Source organism: Aedes aegypti, chromosome 2 (genome assembly GCF_002204515.2).
Source record: "Aedes aegypti strain LVP_AGWG chromosome 2, AaegL5.0 Primary Assembly, whole genome shotgun sequence".
Lineage (NCBI taxonomy): Eukaryota > Metazoa > Arthropoda > Insecta > Diptera > Culicidae > Aedes > Aedes aegypti.
The window spans coordinates 23,103,573-23,130,764 of record NC_035108.1 but is presented as its reverse complement, the minus strand read 5'-3'; the positions used below and the strand labels follow the sequence as shown (position 1 = coordinate 23,130,764).

Sequence of the window (27,192 nt, the reverse complement as noted above, 5' to 3'; positions counted from 1 at the left end):
GGTGAGCTCTCCCTCTTCCAGCAACGCTGCTTCAAAGCTTTGCGCGTAATCAGTTGCGACTTCGGGTAGCTTGAGTCGTTCCAGATTGAACCGTGGCGGGCGTCGGTACCGAATGTTGTTCACAACGGAGAGTCGTTGGTGCACTTCAACCGTCACTAGGCAGTGGTCCGAATCGATGTTTGCGCCGCGATAAGTTCTGACGTCGATAATGTCCGAGAAGTGTCTTCCGTCAATCAAAACGTGGTCGATTTGCGATTCAGTTTGTTGGGGTGATCTCCAGATGCACCGATACGGGAGGCTGTGCTGGAAGTAGGTACTACATATGGTCATGTTTTTGGAGGCGGCGAAATCAATCAGTCTAAGGCCGTTTTCGTTCGTAAGCTGGTGAGCGCTGAACTTCCCTATAATCGGTATAAATTCCTCCTCCTGGCCAACCTGAGCGTTGAGATCTCCGATAACGATTTTGACATCATGGCTTGGGCAGCCGTCGTATTCACGTTCCAGCTGCGCGTAGAAAGCGTCCTTATCGTCATCGTCACTTGCTAGGTGAGGGCTGTGCACGTTGATTATGCTGATATTGAAGAAACGGCCTTTGATCCTCAACTTGCACATTCTGTTGTCGATTGGCCTCCACCCAATCACGCGCCTCTGCATTTCGCCCATCACGATAAAAGCTGTGCCCAGCTCATGTCTATTGCCGCAGCTGTGGTAGATGGTATAACCATCCCTATACGTATGTACCGTCGACCCTTTCCAGCAAACCTCCTGCAGCGCTACGATGTCGAACTTGCGGACCCTCAATAATTCGGAAAAAATGCGGGTACTTCCCAAGAAATTGAGAGACTTACAGTTCCATGATCCGAGTTTCCAATCGTTAGTCCGTTTTCGATGCCTGGGTCTATGCCGATTGTTCCGGTCCGAATTTACATTGTATGCTTCCTGTACTGATGATTTTTAAGGCTGGCTTGTAAGGCCTGCACCAACCCCCTGTCTCGCCGGAGGATCATCGTGCACAGCACTGTTTAGAGTCCCACGCTGGCACTAGGACGATGATCAGCCACTCCTAACATGGAGAACAGACGCTGTTTTGAGCCGCCCCTAACATGGAGAACAAACGCTCTGATAAGCTACACCCTCAGAAGAGAGGAGCCCCCCTTCCCTGTCGGGATACGAACAAGGTTCCACCAGGGTTGGTTACCCGATCTTCCCTACGGTTACTCGTATCCCAGGCGGCACCACGGGGAGGTAGGAAGTTACTGGACAAGAGGCTAAGGACCACAAATGGGGTCTATTTTATACCTGCAGGTACGCGAAGTACCAATGGTACGCATTGTCCAGTCATTTACCACCCACGACCCTCAGCTTGGTCATGCTGAATAGCTGCGCGTTTACTGCTACGGCTATCTGGGCCCCTTATTTCAGATTTACTGCAACGAAATATGCGTATTTCTAGCGAGATTCTAGGTATAAATATCTCTGCCCAAAATTAGTTACTGTTCCTTACAGCAATTCACAATGGTCTGCTGGTACACTCAGGCAAATGAAGCAAAATTCCTATATGTAACGCTTAGTGGCGTGCTGTTTAGTTTCCTAATAATTCCTTGAATAATCAAGATTATTGCTATTTTGAACGACATGAAAAATATCTTCTGTTAAGATACATTTTAGTAAAATTCGTACGGAAACTGCCTTTTAAATACAATAAAAAAATTACATGTAGAAAAAACCTTACAACTGTTTTCGATTTATGAAATGTAAAGGTCTTTGCAACTCTTATACAGCTTATCAGAGAATGTCAGATCATTAAATAAAATAGAGTTGAAAATTCAAAGTTCATTTTACTTCTAGAACATTAATAGTAAGAATAGTTTAAACAAAAGTACAAAACATTAGCATGATACATTTCAGTTGCTCTTTATTTTCTTTCTCTTTATTTAAACTCGGCTTAGATAAGCTCGCTTTCCCTAAGAAGCAAAAGCGAGGTGTTGTAATATGTTAAATATGTTTCCATATTAAACTCAAAAATGAGAGAATGATCTTTATGTATATAGTATAGATCGTTGTTTCACTGCATGGTTGTTCCAAGTTACAAAATTAGTTAAAAACGTGTTTTACTCTCATTGTGAAGATATCATGACTTGAAAAACAATCAATACGACAGTTAAAATTTGCTTTAGATGGCTTTGTATACCGGTTAATTTACTACTGTAGTTCATTTCACATACACATTTCCATACTTCCAATGCAACAAATCGGAGTCACACTTTTTCAACAATGTAGAAAAAATGAACCAGATATGATCCCACCGGAAGCAAAATGCTTCAACAGCATACTACGGCTGAAATAAATTTTACTGTAAAAGGGAAGGAAAAATAAAAAAAAAGCTTTCGAAACATATTTCCCACCTTTTGTTGTTTATCGTTTTGTACAATAAATTGCAAAACTAACAGTTATATTTACGATTATTATTAACTTTAACATTTGTTAACAAGTTCCAATAAACAATAACCCCAATTTTGTGTTTAGAACTAGGGTAGGTGTACCAATTATGAATGCAATATGTCAACAGGATGGAAAAAAAAGTTTTAATTGCGTTTCTAAAACGTAAGCATGACTTGTTGGTGTTAAAGCCTGTCCACGATAAATTTCGGACACGGATGGCGGGTGTACCACAGAAAGTTCGAAAATTTTACAGAAAGAAGGATTAACATCCTTGTCAACTGTTTATTTTGTAGATATAACTCTATAATCACTAGTTTGAAGTCTTGCAAACAGTTAAAATAAACCATTTCAGTACTAAATTGACTTTTAGCTTCTAAAAATTGGTTTTAAAATGTGTTGTTCTTGTACCAATTATGGCAATAGTGTTTCTAGCATTCAACATAAAAGTGTACCGTAATTTCGGGTGAAATTGATCATTTTTCACGGTTCTTCTAGTCTCTTTTCTATAATGTTCACAATGCCAAACAACTAAATGCAGGAAAACAAGTACGAAGGTGAGCCTCATCGACTTATGTACCGAAATGTTCTAACAAATGTCATTTTAGTGTTAACAAATACCTCTAAAATAAAAAAATCAGAGGATCTCATTTCGGGGTGAAATTGATCACTTGTCAATGCCATTATTGTTAGTCTTCAAAACAACTCTATATGATAAATTTGAGCTCCCTGAATCCGAATATGCTTGTAAAATTCTTAACAATGCAATATTTATATAAATAACAAATAGCTAAATTTCAAGAATTACGCGGAAAACGCCTAAATGTATGCAATTTCCTAAGGAATTCATTGATATGTAACAGAAATTCAATTATTTTAACCATATGAGCAAATTGGTACGAGTTTTGGTGATGAAATCTGGTTTGGGAATATATCTCATGCATCCTCACAAACTTTCAGGTTTATACCATGTTCAAATCCTTGCTTATAAATAGAAGTTCATAGGTGTTTGTCAATACTGCACCGTGCATGATTTTGACATTTTACGTTATTTTCATAGTAATAAACATTCTTTAACGCAAAAAACTTCACAACACACAATTTGATAATAGTTACGACAAGCAACGTTCATTTACTGCAACTTATATTAATATTTGTGCTCCATTAAGAATAAATAAAATCGTGTGATACGATGATCAATTTCACCCTTCTGATCAATTACACCCGATTTTACGGTACCAATTACGGACAATCGAATATTTGCACGAAATGAGCTCAAACGTCATCCAGAGCAAACGATTATGCAACGCTTATATGTAATGAAGTGATTGCTCATAAAATTTTCCAAAAAATATATGTGAAATATATGTTGAATCAATTCATTGGAAAAGGTTTATGACAACCAATTAATTTTCGAAAAGGAGTCTAAATGTAGTAAAAATACAAATTATTATACAAAACAGCATTAATGAACTCAGCGCCTAATTTTAACGAAAAAACAGGGAACATTCAAAAATCGAGTGTCGCTAAAAACCCCTCTCAATCATGAAACTAGCATCTTCCGCTTGCGAACGTTTTCGAACGTGTGATCGAAACATTTAGTAATTGAGGACAAAACGTGAAGATAATGCCTTACCGAACCGTCCCGTCGTGGAAGTCACCCGTAAAATAGCTTTACTTCTGTTATTTCACTGATCAAAAAATGTAAACATACCTCCTCCAGAGTATCGCCATAATTGGGCTCTCATACACTCTTTGTACCAGTTATCGACATAGTGGAAATAACACGATTTCCAACTTAAAACAGTGGATTTGATTGCTCACTAGCTAAATCTGTTCATTTGTTCTCACTAGGCAACATACATTTATCGGCTGAAGGGGACGGACCTGGTGTAGTGGTTAGTACACACGCCTCTCACGCCGAGGACCTGGGATCGAATCCCATCCCCGAGATAGTCACCAAAAATTTCAGTGACGACTTCCTTCGGAAGGGAAGTAAAGCCGTTGGTCCCGAGATGAACTAGCCCAGGGCTAAAAATCTCGTTAATAAAGATAAAAAAAAATTATCGGCTGAAGCAATTTTTCCGGATGAAAACATACATTTCGTAAGTAGTGTCCTTTAGCAAACTGCTAAGAAGGTGACATATGTGTGAGGCAAAATTTTCAATTATCCATATTTCGAAGCTTATTGCACGAATGACCTCATCAAGGTTTAGTTACCATTGAATACAAATAGGTTTATCATTCCTGTGAATATTAGCCGTTATATTCTAGTAAAACAATGAGAAAAATCTGTTTTTGTTCCCACTATTGCCATAATTGGTGCTATAGTCATAATTGGTACTTCTACCCTAGCTTTACATCAAAATTCCACTTGAACCAACGTCATGCTTTCAATCGGCTGTCGAGAGTATACACTTTTATATTGTAATGTTTGGCAATCTTTTTCCAACCCAATAAACACAAACTCGTATACGATAGCGCATATGAGTACAAAAGTGGAGGCGATATACGTACATGCGTCATTAGGCTGCATGCAAAATGTACGTATATCGCCTCCACATCTGTACTCTTATATCATATTATATACGATCGTGTGTTTACTGGAAAGAAGTTCCATGATTTCTGACAGCACAGCTTTTAGGAGTCGATGCCGGTTTTGGGCCCTTTGCGGATTATTAATCCCTTAAAGAAAAAAAAAAACATAAAATTAACACTCAAAACAACCTTATTTCAAGAAAAAAAAAATCAATGTGTTAAACTTCTTTTTCATTGTTAGGCTGTAGTAATTATCAATTCCTGGTGGGTCCATAATAGACACATCGCCAGCGAGCCGGATGAAGGGTCAAACACAATGCAACGACATAACGGCAAAACAGTAGCACCGAGCACCGAGCAATGGAACCTTACTTAAAGAGCAGACACAAATTCAATCTCTAATTATACAATTTTCACTTGTCTTACGGTTTTAGAAAATTATTTTAATTTAGTTTCCTTTTGGTCTACGATGGATGATTTCTAAAACTTGATTACTTCAGATTGAAATTATCAGAGAGGACAACATAAAAGTGGTACAGAAAATAATTTTCCCCAATTTTTTTCACCGAAAAAATCGAAACAAGATTGCACGCCGCCAACTTGTTACGGACTAATAGTTGAAAGACTAACAATCTTTCGTTTCTATGCAAAAATGGTTGAGAAATCGCAGAAATCTGTAATCTCGTTATATTCTAACTAGCGTAAGCGTTAACGTTAACGTTAACTTACATATTCAGTTAAATATACATTTTTTTCTCACTTACCCCATTTACCAACGATCCATAACAAAAGGTCGAAAAACAGAAAAGCAGGGACAAATGGTCGAATATCTATTTCCAAAGAAGGAAATTTTCTTACCAAGCAAATTATTTTCGACCTTTTGTCCATGAACCTTTACCAACTTGCCCTGCGGTACCTTACTATTGAAATATTTCTTTTCTCTTTCTTCCTCCAACAGTTGATGTAACATTTGTCATAGATATATTAATTAATTTCCGAACGACGTTCGTCAACGGTCAGGATGAGGTGGTATCTCATCCGGGCCGCATCGCGGTGCATTATCTTAGCGGCTGGTTTCTGATCGACCTGGTGGCGGCCATCCCGTTCGACCTGCTGCTAGTCGGAAGTGATACAGACGAGGTAAAGTATGCGATTTTCTATGCTTCTCCTCACGCTATTACTTTCTTACAACGATATGTCACCATTAAATAGCAATTTTTTAAGACTTTTTTTTCCTTTTTTCAACAACCTCAAAGTTTCGTCTTAGAGAAAGTCAATTATCTAGTTTGTTCAACTCTTTTTTCTGTTTCGAAACCTAAGTTTCTCAAATATAGAGCCACTTCGTTTTAGACGAATTCCATTTGTTTATTCAATTCAGATGAAAATCCACCAAACTCAATCTAGCAGTTAGTCCGTTGTCCCGATGAAGAATCGGTTTTGTTCGTCCAGTTTATGAGTTGTAAATATGTTTCCGTTCTTCTGTTATGATCAACCAGCAAAAAAATCTGTTTGCAATATCTCCCACTTAACTCAATTCGATTAGGAACATCCTAGATTCACTCTTAGACGCATCCCAACAGTCATGAGAAAAAAAACTAGATTCAACTTCTTATCGATATTAAACCTACTGCCATCCAATGATGTCGAATCTCGATCAAAATCCAAAACACAAAGCAAGCCATGAGAATTCCGGCTCCGGAGTGACCGGTTGATCCAGGCCTGCCAAGATTGAAACCAAACATGTGATCATTTACTCATCCAGTGCAACCAAAAAAACCCCTTTCAAATGAAACGGATTGAATATTTTCCCCATTTTGTAGGCAATTGGTAACAAGCAAATTTAGCAATTGATTGATGTCAAAAATGTATACGGGCTGAAAAAGTACCGACATACTGCAAGCTCCAAAGAGTATCCAAAGCCGAAGCAAAAGGCAGATCTGCCTCTATGTGTGCCCACACGTGATGGTTATGTTTCCTTCCCAACTCACAGTAGGGACAAATTGGCATATCAGATCAAAATTCATTTGTTTTCTGTTTTCAATGAATGAACTTTTAAACATATATGAATGGTCTAATCTTTCTACATCACAGTTGATTGCAATTACTATTACTTTTTCTCATTTCATCAAACGAAAAATGTCTTTTGGTCTAGTTATGCCAGATTTTCTCCCACTGTTACTCCTACGACTTTCCTTTTTTCCATTATCTCATATTTTTATTTATTTTTTTATTCTTAGAGATGAATCTTTCCAAGATTTTTGTTCCTTTTGTTCAAGCATCATTGTTTGTTTGAAGAAAAAAAAAACAAAATCAGTTACCAAACACATAAATTTCTCATTGTTAAATTTTCTCTTCCGTTTCCATTCCCGTCCCCCTCATTCGAGAGTGTCAACGACAACATCAACGTTCAAAAATGTGACTTCGAACTTCAGTGCTTTTGAGGTGAAATATATCAAAAAAGGAAAATATGCCACTGAAAGGAATTGTCTCCTTCGTGTGTGCACTCTTCCCCTTCATTTGCCCGAGTAGAGTATTGCCTGTGTCTCGCTGCCATAGCTGCAACCATTTTCGCAATCTTTATAATATAAATTCACGGAGGTGCAAAAATGAAACGGCGAAGGAAGTACAGGGAAGTCAGGGAAAATATGTTACGAAATGTTAAAGGTTTCTCCTATCCTCCCACGTATGCATTAACATTTAGGAACGAATGAATGGTTTCCCATAGAGCTTGCTGTTTCCGTTTGATGTTTCTCTTTTTCTTTCTGTCACTCTGTCTCTCTTACTGTCCCTCTGCCATCTTTTTGTGCGAGTAAAACTTATGGAAACAATGTATCGCTTCACATGGTACAAACGGGGCAAAGTTATATTTCTACGAGTTCATCCGTGTTGGGCCCGTGTTCTTCATCTATGTTGTGTTGTGTTTCGTTTTTACTTTTTCAAAGTTACATTAGTTTATTGTGTTTAATTTACATTTATCATGAACGGAATATGAAAACTCTTACATAATACTAGATTCTTTTAGACGCGGAAGGTTCTTTTCTAAAAGATTAGTGACAAAAAACTGTCAAAATAGCACATAGTATAGGACACTATAACCACCAACTAGAATCTTTACAAACGCATGATTTCTGAAGTTCAAAATTTTCAAACAATAGATTACTATAATCATGAACACTTGAACATAGAAATAAATAAAGATTCATTTGGCTACACAATTCAAAATGAGTCTTAATACTGTTGCTGTCTTCATACAAACAATCTCCGTAAAGACTGATAGCGGAGGGGTACCAGTTTTCGCCACCCTAAAAAAATATTGCTTATAAATAAATCACAAGACCTTAGATAACAGTCAATAATTAAAACGAAAGCTTCCAATCCATACACAATGTTCGGGCTCCATATAAAGGGGCGGCCAAAACTACCAAAAACTTTTTTGAGATTTTTAAGTTTTTCATCATTTTAAAATATACCTAATGTATTATAAATAATAGAAAAAGAACTAAATAATATGAATAGAACTAAAATTTAAATTTCTTTGACTTTCATGACGTCAAATTGGTAAAGTAAAAAAAATGAAAAATGTAACAATAAAATAAAGTACAAAATCATATTTAACGAACGCAATATTTCCCCAAAGTAACACACTATCTGAAAGCTTATGGTTCAATACTTTTATCGAGCATTAGAAAAGAACAAAATATTTGGTTGAAGTTTTAATACTATTCAATATTACACTTTAGTAATTTTGATGATTTTGAACATGAAAAACAACTCTCGTCGCGTCATGTCGCCGCCATTTCGAATATTGCACATCAAAAAGCATCCTTAGACCTTACAAAAAACGTTTAATTTTTTGCAGAAATTTGCTGATTTTCAAGTTGGAGCTATTTGAATAATTCAATATTTTATATATCTTCTTCTCCTTGGCATTAACGTCCTCACTGGGACAGAGCCTGCTTCTCAGCTTAGTGTTCTTATGAGCACTTCCTCAGTTATTAACTGAGAGCTTTTTGCCAATGCTATCATTTTCGCATTCGTATATCATGTGGCAGGTACGATTATACTCTATGCCCAGGGAAGTCAAGGAAATTTCCTTTACGAAAAGATCCTGGACCGACCAGGAATCGAACCCAGACACCTTCAGCATGGCATGGTTACGAAGTTTATACACATTTTGATCAAACTCGGTCAAATACTAACAAAATTTGTGCTTTCAGCCAAATTTGATTGCATTTCTAATAAAAAAAAAAAACTTTTCAAAAAACAGTTACGTAATATGTGAATAACGCCTTCCGAAACAATAAAAACGCCAAATAACATGTTCAGATTACATATTACATCAACTAAGGCGATAAAACTAGTTTTGGCCAAAATTCATCAAAATTCATTTTTTCCGACAATTGTGCCATGTTCAGCAGGAAAAATATAAAAACTGATAGGAAACATTGTTTTCGTATTAAAAATTGGGGTGGCGAATACTGGACTACTTGCACTAGTATTCGCCACGTTTTTATTTTCGGTTCCTCAATTTGCCACCTACGTTTATTTCTTATGGAGGATGGTGAATCAGGAACGCCTTGGCGAAACAAGGTGCAAAGGAGCAAAAACTTTAAGGAAAATGATTTTTTTTATAATCATCTGAGCAAATTTTGAGGTTTCTGAGGATGTTTCCGTATCATCTTAAAGCAATTTAGCGAACACTTAACGATTGGCAACCATATGTTTCGTAAAACTCTATATAATTTGAGGTGGCGAATAACTGGTACATGGCGAATATCGGTTCACCTTCCCTAAGTTGAAAACATCGCTTATTGAGCCATTGCATACTGTTACTGTCTCTTTTAACAAAAGAGTTTTTGTTGAATATGGGTTTAAATTAACCCATATCCGACCGGGTTTACCGTTGGGCGATTTTGAATCGATGTTCCGAAAATCGATGTTTGCATTCCGATTAATAAATATTTTGAATCGATGTTTGGAGCACCTAAAATCGGGTAAATCGATTCTTTACATTCGATTATTTGAAACGATTCATTTTGTTTAAATCATTAAATATTCCTTAACGAGTTTGTGGAGAAAAAGCATATTTTGAACAAGTCTTGGAGTAGTAAATCTGTTCGATTGAATTTCAAAACTGTTTTGATTGAATGAAATCGAATGCAAATGCATTTGGTCTTATTTCAAACTTCATGAATTTCAATTTTCATCCGATTCGAATCGACTCGAAAACATCGATGCAAAGGATTCGATTAAATTGGTGAATCGATTCGGCAGTTCAAATGTGAATCGATTCAGGAACATCAATGTTCTGGACAAATTTGCGCAACGCTAACCGGGTTACGATTTTTTTGTGAACGTTTAAGGTGAAGATGAATCGAAGCCAAAGTTCAAATTTTCAAGAGCACGGATGTGGAGTACCAAACATCCGTTTGAGCTGAAAACTTAATCGATTGGTCACCACCAGCTAGTGACCAATCGATTAAGTTTTCAGCTTTAACGGATGTTTAGTTCTCCAGATCCGTGCTCTTAAAAATTTGAAGTATGGCTTCGATTCATCTTCACCTTAATTCAACTGATTTACATACGGTTTTCACTACAAGCAATCCAAACGCTTCTTGTTTCATATGCTGGCACAAGTGGACCAATTCATTCCCAACGGCCGGAGTTATTCCGGTATACCCCTGGTTCTGGTCCAGTAAAAATTTGATCAATTTTTTTTTACGAAAGTTAAATGGAGTTTAAACAGCTCAATTTTAACAAAATACGAATATTATGAATCTATGGGTAATATTGTGATATTATGGGCCGATTGCAGCCAGTGCCATTTTATGGTCCTCCGGAAGATCCGGAAAATTGACCTAGTTAGCTGGGATTTTTTTTTTTTCAAACGACGCGTATTGATGAGCTTCAATTCAAATAAACCATCGTTGCTCCGGTATGATCTCGAATGGCCATTTATTGGCCCTCCAAAAAAGTGGACATATCATGAAAATTTACCTTGAGAGCTGAGATTTTTCTTTAACCCTTTGGGGACTGATTTTTTCCAAGAACTATTATACAGTTTTTTGAACGCCTTTCAATAGTTTTGGTGCTCAAAATACTAAACATAACAAGAAATGATGACAAATATTTTTTTTTGGGAGGTGCTAGGTCTTCCAAACTGCTCTTGAGTTCATAACTTGAAGTCTATGCTTGTAATAACAACCTTGTGCATCATACAAGGTGATGAACTGTAATCTACCGTATATTCTGAACCTTCTGAGTGTTCAGCAGATATTATCAGATCATTTCGAATGTTCTAGATTATCTAACTTGTCGGGATGTTCAGTACATAAGATCTACAACGCGATGAGAGTCAGGATTTAGTGGTAATAAATTAATAACCACGAAACGAAGCATTTCCGAAACATGGTGTATTCGACAAAGTTTCCAGTCATAATTAGCGATATCTATTGGGAAGCATCCATAAATTATGTCACGTAAAAATATACTATTTTCAACCCCCCTGCTTTTCACCTTTTGTTTGAGAACAATTTGTGAAAACGTCAGTAGAGTCTAAATGCGTAAACGAGTAGAAACACGTTTTGAATATATGTGTTTGTCGACGAATCTTCTTCTTTTTTCTTGGCATATCGTTCCCACTGGGAGGAAGCTGGCTTCTCAGCTTAGTGTTAGTTTAGCACTTCCACATTTATTACCTGAGATCTTTCTCAGCTAATAACCTTTTTGCATGGATATATCGTGTGGCAGGCATACGCCCATACTCTGTTCCCAAGGAAGTCAAGACTATTTCCTTTACGAAAAGATCCGGTAATCGTCATACAAATCTCGAGCTCTACTTCTTTTTTGTAATCGTGCAACACGACTATCCGTGTAGAGGCGTCACTACTGTACTGTCACAGACTAACAGACGTAACACTCTTGAGAAGCTCATGGTACATGCGTTTAACGATGAATTTGAAATTTATTTGACCGACGCGATCGTTCCACCAGAGGCGCTAGTGTTCGACCGCTTTGACTTTTGATAGTGTACACGTTGCTGAATGATGCGAACAAAATTTACAGGCAATTCGTGTAGAAGTGTGCGTGTTAGGCAAACGTCAACTAAAAATCCATCATGGCAGACAGTGCTTCACGCGGTTCTTGCAACAGATGGCAGTGTGGACTATAAGACTATCCATGAGGACACTTCGCGATTTGGTTGACAGCTCAAAGTGCAAGCGCAGTAAACACTAAACTTACCGAAATTTCGTTAAGCGTCATCAGTGCTTACCAATCTCCTTTGTTCCCCAAGCGATGATTGTCAAAAATTCATGGTAAACAAAAAAATTTAGCTGATCACAGCTGTCTCAAGGATTGCCTTATTGTCAGTTAAGCACTTGGTAAACTCTTTGCCATGACATGAAAAGGCATGTGAAGCAGCGTTTTTCTTGACAAAATAGGTATGTATTACCAAATACGAACATCAATTGTTTTTACAAAAGGCATTTTAAGCTACTTTTATACTAATTATTTTATTTGTCAGACTTCTGCTTGTTCAGGATGTTCTAGGTTGCCAAGTAGGACATTAAGGCATACACCTAAAATTTTTCCCTGACAGGGAAGTATATTTGCAAGGACTTTTCCGAAGACAGTCAATTTTATTCATTGGTTCTTTTTATACAGCCATTGGATCCGTGAGAAAATTCAGTGAACTTGTTAGATTTTATAACTTCACTCAGTTTATCGAGATAAAATACTTGAACAAGTGCAGACCTGAAGTTCTGAACTCCAGGGTAATTTGGAGGGCCTGGAATATCCCAAACGTTCCTTGAAAGAGCTTATTGATCCGTGAGATGGTTTAGTGAGCATGTTAGATCATATAACTTCACTCAGTTTAGTGAGATAAATTACTGAAACAAATGTAAACCTGAAGTTACGAACACTAGGTTAATTTGGAGGGCCTAGAATACCCCAAACGTTCCTTGAATTAGTCTATTGATCCGTGACAAGGTTCAGTAAACTTGGTAAGTTATATATCTTTACTCAGTTTAGCAAGAAAAAATACTGGAATAAGTGTAGACCTTAAGTTCTGAACTCCAGAGTAATTTGGAGGGCCCGGAATACTTCAAACGTTCTTTAAAACATCCTATAGATACGTGCGAAAGTTCAGTGAACATGGTAGATTATATAACTTCACCCAGTTTAACAAGAAATACTACTGGAATAAATGTAGACATGAAATTCAGATTTCCAGGGTAATTTGGAGGGCCTGGAATACCTCAAACGTTTCTTGAAGTAGCCTTTTGATCCGTGACAAGTTTTAGTAAACATTGTAGATTATATAACTTCACTCAGTTTAGCGAGAATAACTACTGGAACAAGTGTAGACCTGAAGTTCTGAACTCCAGGGTAATTTGGAGGGCCTGGAACATCCCAAACGTTCCTTGAAATAGCTCTTGAGATTCTCAGAGGTTGGTAGATTCTATTTGAATTTGTAATGTTATTGTTTTTAACCCAAACAATTACTGTTACGGTTGTAGATTTCAAAGAGTGTGCTTCAGGACAGTTTGGACGTCCTAGAACATCCCAGGACATAGCAAAGCAAGTGAAATAGTGTTTTCGTTAAAAGAGTAATTCTGTATTATCTAGCCTGAACATCATTTATGTTCACAAACAGCATTTCACGCTTCGTATGTACTTATAGTTCAATTTTCCAAACTTCAGGATGTTCAGGATGTTCTAGGTTGTCAATTAGGTCATAAAGGCATATACTTCATATTTTTCTCTGATAAAAGAGTATATTTGGGACAACTTTGCCGAGGACAGTATATACATTTGTTCATTTATTCCTTTTTTACAGCCTTTTTTGTACTGCGGTCATATATGACCGCGCCGGCCCCAAAGGGTTAAACGACGTGCAGTGATGAGCCTCAAATGAATATACCATTATTTCCTCTGTATGATCTAGATTGTCCATTTCTAGATTCTACGGAAGATCCGTAACATCCTGTTTCTGTTCGGGATGAACCACTGCGACCAGTTTTCTTTGATCTTTTGTGGTATACCCGTGTCCTTTGTTTAGTGCATGTCGTTCTACTCCATTACTATTCAGAAATAATGAAGTAGTCGTTTTTTATACAAATATCATTCTTTACCATTTTGCATAGAGCCTCTTTAGAAAAAGATACCGCTATTTATACCTTTTGGAGAAAACAGTTTGTCATCAAGTTTGTCACTCTCAAAAGCGCGCCCCTTAATCAAGTTCGGCCACTAAGCTGGTTGAATGATACTGATTTTGACCATGCATCGGTACTCTATAGCGTATCAAATTATTGCTTCTACTTATAAGGTTCAAAGTAGGTTTTTGAAACTGTGAACAGGTTTCATGCCATGAAACATTTAGATTCCTTGAAACAAAAAGCTTATTTTAGAAGTTAAGAGGTCTGCTACTCCAGTGATTCGGAATCGTTTCCCTCCTAGATATCGAAAGATAATCTCTTGAACTCGGAAAGAAATTGTCTCATGAGTTGAAACCAACCTCAGATGCTGATTGAGCCATTTTTTCACTTCGACCTCCTCATTATCTAGGACAAATAGGTGGGTCTTAGTGCCTTGTTACTCTCTTATACTCTTCCGACCCTAACTTATAAGTATTCACAAGAACAGATACAACAAGAGTACAATATGGTAGATCTTACCCCGTAACGTACCTCGAAAAGGTGATCTACCCACGTTACGGGCAGTAACATCCTTAGAAGTGGATATATCCTGAATTTCTGGATTCCAAGATGTTTCACCTTAAACCACGATGCAAATTGTTTGAAAGAAATCGCAGCTCTGTGGTTTAATTGCCGCATATGTGCATTTCTAGGGATGTTCCGGAATTTCCCGAAGGATAAAGAAATGTCCATTCAAGATAATGCGGAGGTAACGATGGTATATACTAATTTAAAGTGCGTTACAGCAAGTCGTTTGGAAAAAATCGAAGCTTTCCATGTCAGTTTTGAATGTCCACTATTACGAAAGTTCTGAATCTTCCCGAAGAACCACAAAGTGTCCTTGAAGACCAGCTGACGGCGATGACTTTGATACAATTCAGACACCACGCATGCATTGGTTCGATTTTGAAACTATGCTTGGAAGAAAACGCAGCTCTTTGGGTTAGTTGTCAGCATATGTCTATTTCTACGAATGTTCCAGATCTTCCGGAGGACTAAAAATGGCTTTACGAATTTTCAGGATCTTCTGGAAAAATGGCCAATCGAGATCATACAGAGGCAACAATAATATACTAATATGAAGTTCATCACTGCACGTCGTTTGAAAAAAAAAAAATTAAATTGAGGTAAATTTCCAGGGTATATCCACTTTCCTGATGTTCGGATCTTCCGGAGGATCAAGAAATGGCCATTCGAGATCATACCAAGGCAACGATAGTTTATTTCTTTGAAACTAATCACTGCACGTCGTTTGAAAAAAAAATCCATAAAGTGGCCTCGACCGCATCGGTTGTTCCACGATATCACAGTATTACCCATGGATACATAATTTCCGTTTTATGTTGAATTTCAGGTGTTCAAACATCATTTACTATGATTAAACTGTTCAGAAAAGGAAGTTGATAGAATTTTTACCTAACCTGACCCAGGAGGACACCGAAATAATTCCGGCCATCGGGAATGAATTGGTCCACTTGTGTCAGCCTTTGGATTGCATGTAGTGAAAACCGCATCTAAATCAGTATACAGATCCAACGAAACGTTTAAATTTTCTGAGACATATAATGTACATAGTTGGGGCGTGGTATATCATAGCTATTTACATGATATGTCATGTACACTTCAATGACATATTATGTAATCCAGCAGGATCTTGTGCGATTATGTGACATATAACACATATTTACATGATTTCAGTCTTGAATTCACATAACGTCATGTTTACAACGCATAAATGAAGTTTACATGACGTGTAATCTACATTATTTTTAACAGTGTATTGCACGTTCACAATTACAATTTGAAAAACAATCGTAACTCGGTCGGATTCGAGCGAATCGAATGCACCACTTCCGAAGTTAGATATCTCGCATAAGATCCGAGAAAAATCTAATTTCGGCAAGGAACCATTTCTTACTTTTTTTTGCCGACAATAACGTACTTGAAATGACCGGGCCGTCGATCCATTCAGGTGCATATTTTTAATAGAATATTTAACATATAATCGTGTAAACCGAGCATTTTCGTTAGCAATTTTACTTTCAAGATGCAAGAAGGCATGCAATATTGGCAAATGTTTACACTGTTTATTGAAAATATATGAATTTTGCTCACTGATTTTACTTTTTGAGTTTCATGTTCAGATATCAAAATTTTAATTATTTGTTTTTTTTTTGTCAGAATTATCCTTCTGCAAGATCAAATTCAAAATACTTTCAAAATTTTAACAAGCTCAAGACAGCTTATACTCCAGGATTTCAGGATTCCTGCTCATGGAGTTGATGTGTTTCACATATTCGGGCAGTTTTTAAGCAAATAAACATGAAAAGGAATCTTTCACATCTAGAACAAAACATAAAAAAGTGCAAATTGAAGAAATTTCTGCCTTCCACGGACTTTTCTGCAAAACTTACCTTCTTCAATTTTCAAACCCATTTTTCAGTTATTCGGCACATGAGGAAAACCGTTGCTTTAACAAACTTAGTAAGAGTTTTTGCGAATCTCAAAAATCTTTGGATATTTAAGGGAATATTCATGCCTTTTGGTTTAACATTGTTTCGATTTCAGATTCGAAAAACCTCAAGAATAACTATCTAGTCAAGAACAGATTTGAAACTGTTTCCTTGCTGATAAGTGCAGTCGGTTTCCCATCAATTTCCGATAATCATTAAATTTCGATTATGGAGAAACGAAGACAAATTTACCATGCGAGGATTGACCAAATTTTAAAAACTTACTTGTGAAATCAAGGGAACAAAACCAGATTACTAAGAATTTACAATATTTTCACTTTACATAACTACGCAATCGCAGAACCAAAAATGAACAGCTAAAATAATTAACAAGGATTTGTAAATATGGAGTCCTTGAAAGATGCGACGAAAAATGTAAGAATACTACAGGTAAAATTTTTTTTTACCAAAAACTTTATGAATTACAAGACATTCATGATTTCTTGTACAATATCCATCACCTTCCGGTTGCACATTAAGTTTTACATGTAAAGGTAGGTAAAAAATAAGTAGATTACCGGCTGCACAAAATTCACATTAGGGTCCTTAAACCATGTTTTAAACATAAAATTGGAGTACTGAGAAGTAATAATTATCAGAAATGTTGCGCTTTTATGTTTTTTTGACGAGTTGTCAAATTTATATTTGAGTGTCTTCATCGAAATGTTCGAGATTTCTCAATTATTTAGTGAACTAGCTTCTGATTCTCTATCCGTTGGACGATCCGAATTCAACAAAAGTAAGGGATGTTGAGTTAAATTAATCAATGCTCTTATAAATAATCCAACTATAACGACAACTTTCGTAATTGCAAAAAATGTTATATTGCAATCCCAGATATTGTTTTCAGAACTCGTCGTATTTTTGGTCTAAAGTCTAACAATATACTTCATTTTAACAATAAAATCGTAATTTCAGACGTTTGATATAAATAAATCATCCTTTATTTTGAACTAAATGTTGTTGAAAACTTGTTACAAATAAGCAATGGACAAAACAAAGCCATTTCCTGCAGGAAATGTTTTGAGATTTAGAATAGTTATGATGGAATATATGAAAAATGCATAATGTTGCATAATGGCAATATACTCCACGCTATTATCAAACTTTTGAACTGAAAAACTGCAAAAACTGCTTCTCAAAAATAAAGGATATTCAACAAATGGATCATCATGGATCTCACTGAATTCCATACCGTTATTGGTAGAAGTGACCTCATGTTTAGTAGCGCATTTTTCCAGGGTCTCCATTTTCCTACATTTCTGCAAAAGTTTTTGCTTATGTTATTTACTGCACATGTGTATTCGTAATTCGTAAAAAAGAATAGTTGTACCAGACAGTCGTTCAATGATCGTTGATTGATTGGTCTAGTCAGCGTGTACTGTCTGGTTCTCCAGATTTTCACTCTTGAGGATTTGAGGTATGACTCCGATAAATCTTCCCATTAAGTATTTAATTTAAGTTGTCCATCAAATGAAATGGAGTTCCATAAAAAAAGCCTAGGATATGTTACTATTTGGAATGTGTTCTAGAAATCTTATACTTAAAACAATTATTTTTTATATTATCTTTATTAAGGAGATTTTCAGTTCAATGGATGCTATAAAACAATTACTGTTTTCGACGAGAAAATATTTAAATATGTACGTTTTTAAATTGCTAATAGTATTAAATTACTTAACACCAACATAGAAAAGTTCTACAATCAATTAAATGAATGCAATGTGTGCAACTACTGACACAATGTTAAATTCATGCGACAAAAACTGTTCACTAAAACCACTACGCTCCTATTAAAACTGTTTCTACCAAGCATGAAAAATAGAGCTACCGCAAGCTCATTTTAACATTTGAAACTAGTAAAGTTTATCCTATTTCCCTGTCTGTCATCTATCCAAATGACTTTTCCTCTGAATGTTCGCCACAATCCACTTTCACTCCCGTTGGGGTCAGTAGGTTTAACCAGCAGCGAAACAACGCCAAACACCAAAACTATCGAATAGTTAGGATCTTCATCATAGTTATCTTACTTCAATTTACTCCTGTTCTGAGATTTTTCCCTTTCCGTGCTCATGATACATCTCCCACGATGAATTCCATTCCATTGGAAATTTTAACAATCGGTACACTTCAATCAGTCAACGAGCATGAAATTACAAACCATTCTTGTCACGGTTCACTAGGAACGTTCCGTTCTGAGTGATATTTTCCATAAGTTGTTTTCCATGAACGTATCCGCCCATGATTGACTTTTTTTTTGAAAACCCACACGTGCGTACCAACTTCGATAACAATAACTTATTGTCAATAACTGTCATTTTTCCGTTCCTTGCTGTGCTTTGTACTTTCTGCTCCTACTTATTGAGCACAGACAAATAGACGTTTTTGTACCAATGATTCCGTAACCATTCTGAGTAACTTTGCTGCTATCTAGGGACAGTTTAACTGGATTCATAGCAACCAGCAGATGGAAAAAGTGTTTTACAAGCGATGGTTCTGTTAGCCACCGATTCAGAGTGGAAGTCACGTCTATTTGTCTGTGCTTTGACTATTTGCTTTCGTGACGCAACGTGAAGAAATGATTTCAGACGATTCTTGCAGTTCCATTGAAGATGGAAAATTTCCAACCGGTTTGTTAGCAGTTCGTCGGTTTATTTTTTTTTATTCCAAGACGAATTATTGTGGCAGATGTACCGAGAAAATCAGAAACCGGAAAGGAGTCTAATTATTTCGTTTCCTTACTTTTTTGCTTCAACACACCACCACCAAGCTCCCCTTTGAATCAAACTTCGCCTTCTTTACTTTAATGTTTTATAATCAACCACTACTACTACTTTTACTACCTTAAGTCTACTAAATGACGCCGGTTCTATATATATTTTACAGCTTGGCTTGGACAAAGATGAGGTATTATCCTTTACATTCGATCTAAACACCTTAAGCCACCCCTATTTCCACAATTTGTTTCTTTTCCACTGTCCCTTAAACGAATCCAAACAATTCGACGACATGTCTGTAAATTACATAAAAAGTTCATCACTACTCCGAGGAACAAAAAGAAAATTTTTGATCTATTTGAACGGCAATCCAGAGAATCATTTCCTACTTTTGATTTGTATTTTTGTATAATAAACCTTGTTCATTTTTACTAATCATAAGTTTTGATTTGTTGTATTGATTTGGTTTTCGATAATATTGTACACCTTCTTTTACTTTTCGCGCTGATAAACCACAGAATTTGATTAAATCGCTAATCCCGAAAGAGAAACGGAATGAAGCGTTAAGCTGAAATTCCCTCATAGTAACGTTTGTTGGACGTTTCTTTTTTATGATGTATCAGTATACAATCAGTTTCCTGTTTATGAGCTTTGTTTTCTCTTCCTCAACATTGTTTGGTATGACTTTGTTGCAGCTAAATCGCTTCCGCTTCCTTTAAAGCTTAGAGAAAGCATTCTCTCCTTACATCATTAACTGTACAAAGAAAGCAAAATAACTGACAAGAAAAGCAACCGGTCTTTGCTGAAGTTTTCTCGTCCAGTTTATTTTGTTTTGTTCCGTTACTTGTTGTATCGTCCATTTGTAAATACACCCATGATCCAGTCGACCGATAACCCCAAATGTCAAAGCATCCAACGTCTGTCAGAATGGAATGTGCCTTTCGTAATAATCGGTTCAGAGTTTTGACGAGGGGAAGATAACCCGAAAAACAACAAAATTGAGCCCCTGGTTAGTGCGGACCCAAGTATATTATTTGTGCTGTTTGTTGCTAGGCACCCGAAATGGAAAATCAGAACAGTGAGCTAACTAAGCTGAAATAAAAGCTTTTGCTACTGGAACATGGCTCGCTGTTCGATCCGAAATCAATCCAAGTAGGCTAAGGTATATGTTTTAATTTTGTTTTCCCACAATCGAGCAAAGCTTTCATGTGGTTTGAGTTTGAGTACACGTACACACAAGTTTAACTTACAAAATGTATACACACCCACACGTTTTTTTTTTTTGATCTTAATTCTAGCTTGATTGCTGTTTTTGTCACACCTTAGTTATGGTTTCTAGCAGGTGTCGTATATTTTCCACAGCAAAACAGAAAACTACGACTTTTTTGATACATTTTTCTATCCAAGCTATTTTGAACGCCTGTCGTTACCAAGTCCAGCATTAGCTTTCGAACTATTTCAATCAATGCTTATGCGTTTGACTAGACCCGTCGCTACAAAATTGCAAGCTACATTTCTGTCTTACCAGACTATGAGCAAAAAATCAATGCTTCAAAATACTACTTACTCTGCCCGTCCATTTGGTGCAGATTATTTGATTATTTTACCTCAAAATGCTGAATAGTTTCCATTTATTTATGCTTACTTAACCAGTAAGAAAATTACCTTACGCTCACTCGCCCCCTTCTTTTATTCCTTGCTGCCAGTATTTAAAAAAGTTATCTATTTTTCTATTCAGTTCCAAAACTTTATTTCTCTCAATTTATTTTATCACACTTTCAAAATTTGTTGACCCTCAAAAACCCAAATCAATTACTTCTTCTGTTTCTAACGACCAAGGGCAACGTAAAGGCAATTTCAAATACATTCAAACTATAAAAGATAAGAAGAATACGGCAAGTAGACCAAAATTCAAAAACCAAAAAATCTATTAAAATTTCATTCCCGTCTAAAAATTAAAATCAAATGCAATAGGTGACGAGGCAAAATTCAAAATCACGTCATATTCCATCCCCCTGTTTCATCTGCTGAACCATACACGCACTCACACATCATCGCACTCGTAGCTCCCAATACAACACCAATCGATCGCGAAAAAACAAACACACGCATGCAACTTGTTCGCGCCATGGGAAGCCAGCGCCACCTAGCGATCCAATGTGCGCGGCAGCTGTTTCCACATTACATTCCATATGCAATCAGATCCTGATGGCCTATGAGAAAGCCCACACCGCAAGCAGTAGGCTAAGAATTTCTGGTGCGGAAACAGCTGTCACTTGTTGTGCGTGCGTGTGGATGCGTGCGTATCCGATTGTTCCACCGCCTACTTCGAACCCATACAGTTGGTCAGTCAGTCATCCGCATACTTTCGCACTTACACCGACAGACTCCTTCAGCCCAATCACACTCTGGCAGGGGCTTCATTCCGAACCATTTTTTCTTCTCACTTTTGTGTGTAGTACTGTAATTTTTGATAACTGTTTTACTTTTATTACTTAGAAATTACTTTTCTTTGTTTTTGTGAACACTATGAAATAATCTTTGAATACAGTTTCTTCAATTTGACGGTGTGAGTAAATATGTGTGTGACTCTTGTAAGCTACGTAAAAAACAGTTGATTTTTTTCTAGGAATAGAGAGTGGTGCTATTAAACAGTAAGATAGATGCGTAATATATTGGGTGCACTTATAGTAACTAACATAAGAAACGCAAGGTTTAATTTTGACTATTTTATATAAAAGGGATCATTCACAAATAAAGTGAATATGTGTTTGGTATTTAGCAGGTGAGTGTATCGTTAGCTGTAGAGATTTGAAAAATCTGTGTATCATGAGCTGAAAGCTGACGTAAAGCTATAAATTAAATGAATCTATCATTTAGGGAAAGTGTACCAGTCTTGGCTGTAGTGATTCCCTATTTGGCCATATGTGAATTCTCGAAAACTTTTACATTTTGAATCCTTTTGAATGTTTTGAAACAAATCAAATATACCTGTTTGATATCAAACAACTTGATTGAAAATTTGAAAGCAATTTAATTATCACGTATGGCGAAATTGGGAACCATTATGTCCGTAACTGGTACAACTACCCTATATGTCATTCCTTAGGATACTGTAACGCGTAAAATGTTCCAATTGATATGAGTGGCTGATAAAGATTTGCTAAGGAAAGACAACATCAGTTTAAAAAAAAATAAAGTTAATTATTTGGCTTGAATTTGAAACTTTCATGATAAAAGATAAATAACTCTGCTTCTTCCGATGAAACAAACAAGTAATATCTCGCGTCCAGTATTATAACGGCATATTGGTAATAACCGACTTCTCCTCATCCTCAAAATATGGCCATGTGAATGTTTGCGACTACATATTATTCTCGAATCAGGAGGAAGTCCTTATGCTCCTCCTTCATTCTTAATTACAAAATCTTACGAAATTGTACTGAATTTCAGAAAACAATACAAATAGAAATTCGATGCAGAGTAATCGATCAATGAACATACGCCGTTATGATAGTGAACGAAATATAAATTCAAGATAAAATAAAGGCATTGAACAAAAAACAAATCAGAATGAACTTGGATTTATTAGTCAACTTTCAACAACGGAATAATCAGGTAAAAACTTGAAACTACCAATCATTTTCAGCGCAGAAGTACTGATAATATAGTGCTTTCAGTCATCAATGGCACTCTCTACTTTTGAATGCTGGTCAATGAGGGCAAGCTTGAGGAGCTCATACTACATTTGGTTGCTCACTTCTGAACATTCTTACCAATGCATCTGCGTGAGTTCATGCAGATTGCGAGATTGTCGAATAAAGGGTTATCTACAACTCAGTTTTGCATTGGTCATCGGCTCGTCATGGTTGAAAACATAATGAAAATCTTGGTACTACTCGTTCGTTTCTGAGTCTAGTGATTTTTTTAAATTATCCTGAGACTTGAAGAGGGAAAAGGAAAACTGAAAGATGCCTAGACTTGCAAACAAAGAGGACTCACATAAGATTAAACCCATAGCCCACTGACTAAAGATATGTGATAAAAATAAACGTGTTAAACAGGTGAAACTGAGGGGACGGTCTCGAACATTTTAGTCTTTGAACACATTTTTTTCCACCAGTGCTAATCGTTGTTTGTTTGCTTGTCTCACTAGAAACCATTTCCAAGGTGCACACTTAAAATACTTCACAGAAAGCTTTTACAGTTGGATGCAGACAATAAGTCCAATAAATCAGCCGAATCGGATAGTATCTGACCGTATTTTAGTTTAAAATATTCCACAACTATCTGAAAATAAAGCATATGCATCAATAAATCCAAGTACAACGTTCCTTAAATACTTTTAAAAGTTAAAAGTTTTTGTGTCACACAAAATGTTTATTTTTTTTAACGTGACGAAGTAATGATCACACACTCCTAGGCATACTCGGATCATTTTGATAAAAATTTAGGCTTGATAGTAGCTTGGCTGCTTGTTGTTGACCCCCTAGTTCTCAACTAGTTTATTCAATTATTACCAACACTACACTGAAATGATCGAGAAAAGAAGTGAACTTTGAGAAACTTTGTCAAAAATACTCGAGTGAAGTGACTCGCCTTGTGAATCAAATCGAAACCCACTTCACTCGAGTCGACATTTGTCACCGCGCAATATGAGACCGACAATACTCACCTCACGCCAGTCGTAGAATAAGGGGTAGTGAGTGGCCCACCAGTAGAAGTGTTGCCAGAATTTGTTTGTTAATATCAGCCACTCATATCAAATACCTTCAATGTCACGTAAGTACTCATATTAGGTAAAATGAACAGCACAAGCTCTGAAGCACCTTAGATCAGTAGAACACGCAAAATTGCTTACGGCCGCTACCATTCATCTTGTTGGAAGACCATGCTTCCGGAAAAGTAAACTTTTCCTCCGAAACATGCCAAATTAAACAGTGCTGCTTGCAATTGTTATTCCAATTTGCAAACACCACGATTGCTGGAGCCCGTCATGAAAGCGGTCAAAGTCCAATAATTTGACCACACTAATTCATGCCTGACTCCCCCAATACCGAAGGGACTTCCATCAAGATGAATTTCTTTCCCCCGTAACAACAGAAAAAATAATTCAACCTTCTCGAAGCACCTTCGTAACCGCAAACACCCACACTCCGACGCACTTAAACCGCTTATCCCGCGGGTGACGTTAATCTCCTCACCGCGTCTAGTAGTGATAGGAACGACAAGCAAAGGAAAACCGACCAACAACTCGTTTAATATTAATTCAGGCGCCATCACAAGTTGGTTGAGATTTTGACCCCGCTGTATCCTACCCCCGTTCACTCGGATTCCGATCAGATTTTTTCTTCACACTAAATGGCCAAGCACTGCTACAACCCAAGCGCGCGCGAGGGAATCGTCAGAAATTTTTCCGGGAAAATTTTTGGAGCTTTCCAATTAAAAAATGGAAGTAAAAAGTGATTATCATTTGTTTTTGGAAACATGTTTTTCTTGTTTCAACTTTTTCCTGTGTCATTAGTAGTGATATCACACACCTCCATAACACTGAAGCAGTACCTAACAGGCAGGGTGGGCCATTGCGGAGTAATTTCAAAGAATCGTTCTACAGAATATTCTACAATTATTTTAGAAAATTGCAAACAAAAATTGTAGCGAAATAATTGGATGGAATCATGAATAAAATCTAAGTTAGTTTTTTAAAATTACAATTGTCATAATTATTTGATAAATGTGTAGAAACTTTTACGAAATAAGTACTTTTGCAGAGCTTTGAACAAGTTTTCGAAAAAGATGTTACAGAAATTCATGAACATATTCTTAGAATACATTCGACTCTCCACATCTCGATGTTCCATATTTTGAATCTCTCCGTATGATTTCTTCGGTTCTTTCATTCCGCATACATTATCTCTCTCCAATTCTCGATATCCTTCTTATCTGGATATCTGCATAACCCGATGTGTTTTTGTTGGTTTTGGTTCCCGATTTTCTCTCCACTTGTCGATATGTCTATTATTAATAACCTGGGAGGTACTGATATGAAATTTCTGTACGTCAAAGTGAGCCTGGCTCACAGTGAGAGCTCTTAAATAATGGACAAACATGTTAAAAGCGCCAAATTGATCAAAATATATTTTCGCATTTCATCAATCGTGACAAAAATCCAATGAGAATCAACTCATGCTTATTCAAAAGTAATGTCACGAGAGCACCTTTCATTCCGATTGAATATAAAGTATTGAAATACGCATCTTTTCATTTTTTCCAATAAAAGTAAAAACTAAATGCTTATGAAACTTTGGCCCTTTTTTCATGTTTGTCCGGAAAGATCGAATGTATGTTTTCTTTTGCTATGTACCTTCGGGGGTACTCTTGATGGTCCTAAGAAATTATATATGAGTTTTGATTTTTTCATTCCATCCTTATTGCTTACCTTTTGACAGCTAGGCGTATTAAAATTACCACTCGTAGTCCTCTTCAGCGTCAGTCAGTCAGCGCACCTACTCAGTTGTGATCTGAAGGTTCCTTCAATATAGAGATGTGGAGAGTCGACTGTACATCCGAGAAAAGCATAACCATTCCATATAATAAATGTCCCTCAAGGATTGCAGTTTTTTTTCTCATACAAGTGTTCATAATTTTCAAGTACATTTCTTCATGCGTTATTGAGTTAGAACAATCAAAAATATTACTGATTTTTTGCAATGAAGATCAGTAAAAATATAAACTTAAACATAATTCACTGCTGCGTAGGGTGCGGTATAGTTGTCAAAATTTCCCAAAACCAAAAATTCTTTTGCTCTTCTGAATTCAAATCAAATAAAAAAAAAAATAAAATTTGAACCAAAAATATTGTTCAAGCGTCTCGAAAATGAATTTTCAAGTTAAAAAATAAGACATTCACTGTTATCATAACTTTGTTATTTTCTAATTAATTTAAAGGCTTTTTGCATCATTCTAATGTATATTCTTATAAAAACTAAATTTTTGAAAAGTTTGTAGAACATCAAGTTTGTTCAAAATCAAAACTAGTTTTAGTTTAAAGAAGTTTTCTCCAATTTTTCTTCATTTCCCTGGAAAAATCACCTCTATTCGACCATAACATCATGATAGCTCATCCGATTTCATATTTTTTAACTTACTTTTGAATATAAATTGACACTTATATTGAGCTGTTCGGTAATCCAATCCGCATGGTTATTAAATTAATTAACTCATTACGCGTGGTAAAGATGGACAAATTATGGGTGAAATTATGAAAAAAAAATCCACGTGCTCGGCTGGGATTTGAACCCAGGACTCTTGTATGCTAGACTAGCACTTTAACAACTAAGCTACCGAGCCACTTGGTGACCCAATAACTGAGTTGGTTACAAGTTTAGAATTCAAATCCCTACAGACCACGCGGACCCCTTTCATAACCAATTTCCATCCATCTCATGTTCTTCACACTCGGAACGAGCGAGTGCGATTTTTATCATAATTTCACCCATAATTTGTCCATCTTTACCACGCGTAATGAGTTAGGGCCAATATACCAATAGCCGCATAGCTAAGAACAAATATTCGTATAAAATCGAAAAATAAAGCTTGCGGAATTATTTTTAGATCATCTGAAAGCTTTTTATCTTGGCTTTGTGGAAAAATTATGAAACATACGAAAACTCATGTTTTTGTATTTATTATCGCTTGTGCCACTATAGGAACACATGTGCCTATAGTAGCACTATTCCTAATTTCTGTTCCTATAGTAGCACTAGCCTCACGGAATAGGCAAAA

General features: G+C 36.4%; 1 protein-coding gene across 9 annotated transcripts in view; it reads left to right on the top strand.

Moving 5' to 3' along the window:
- Window positions 1-27,192, top strand: part of LOC5571255 (potassium voltage-gated channel subfamily H member 6) — a 529,023-nt gene that overhangs the window by 441,130 nt on the left and 60,701 nt on the right. For 8 of the 9 annotated variants that reach the window (XM_021840247.1, XM_021840253.1, XM_021840246.1 and 5 more), the window contains 2 exons: window positions 5,936-6,117; window positions 19,577-19,597. In XM_021840247.1, the coding sequence (XP_021695939.1) occupies window positions 5,936-6,117; window positions 19,577-19,597 (203 nt within the window). The remainder of the gene's footprint in view (window positions 1-5,935; window positions 6,118-19,576; window positions 19,598-27,192) is intronic. The other variant, XM_021840249.1, reaches the window with a different exon arrangement.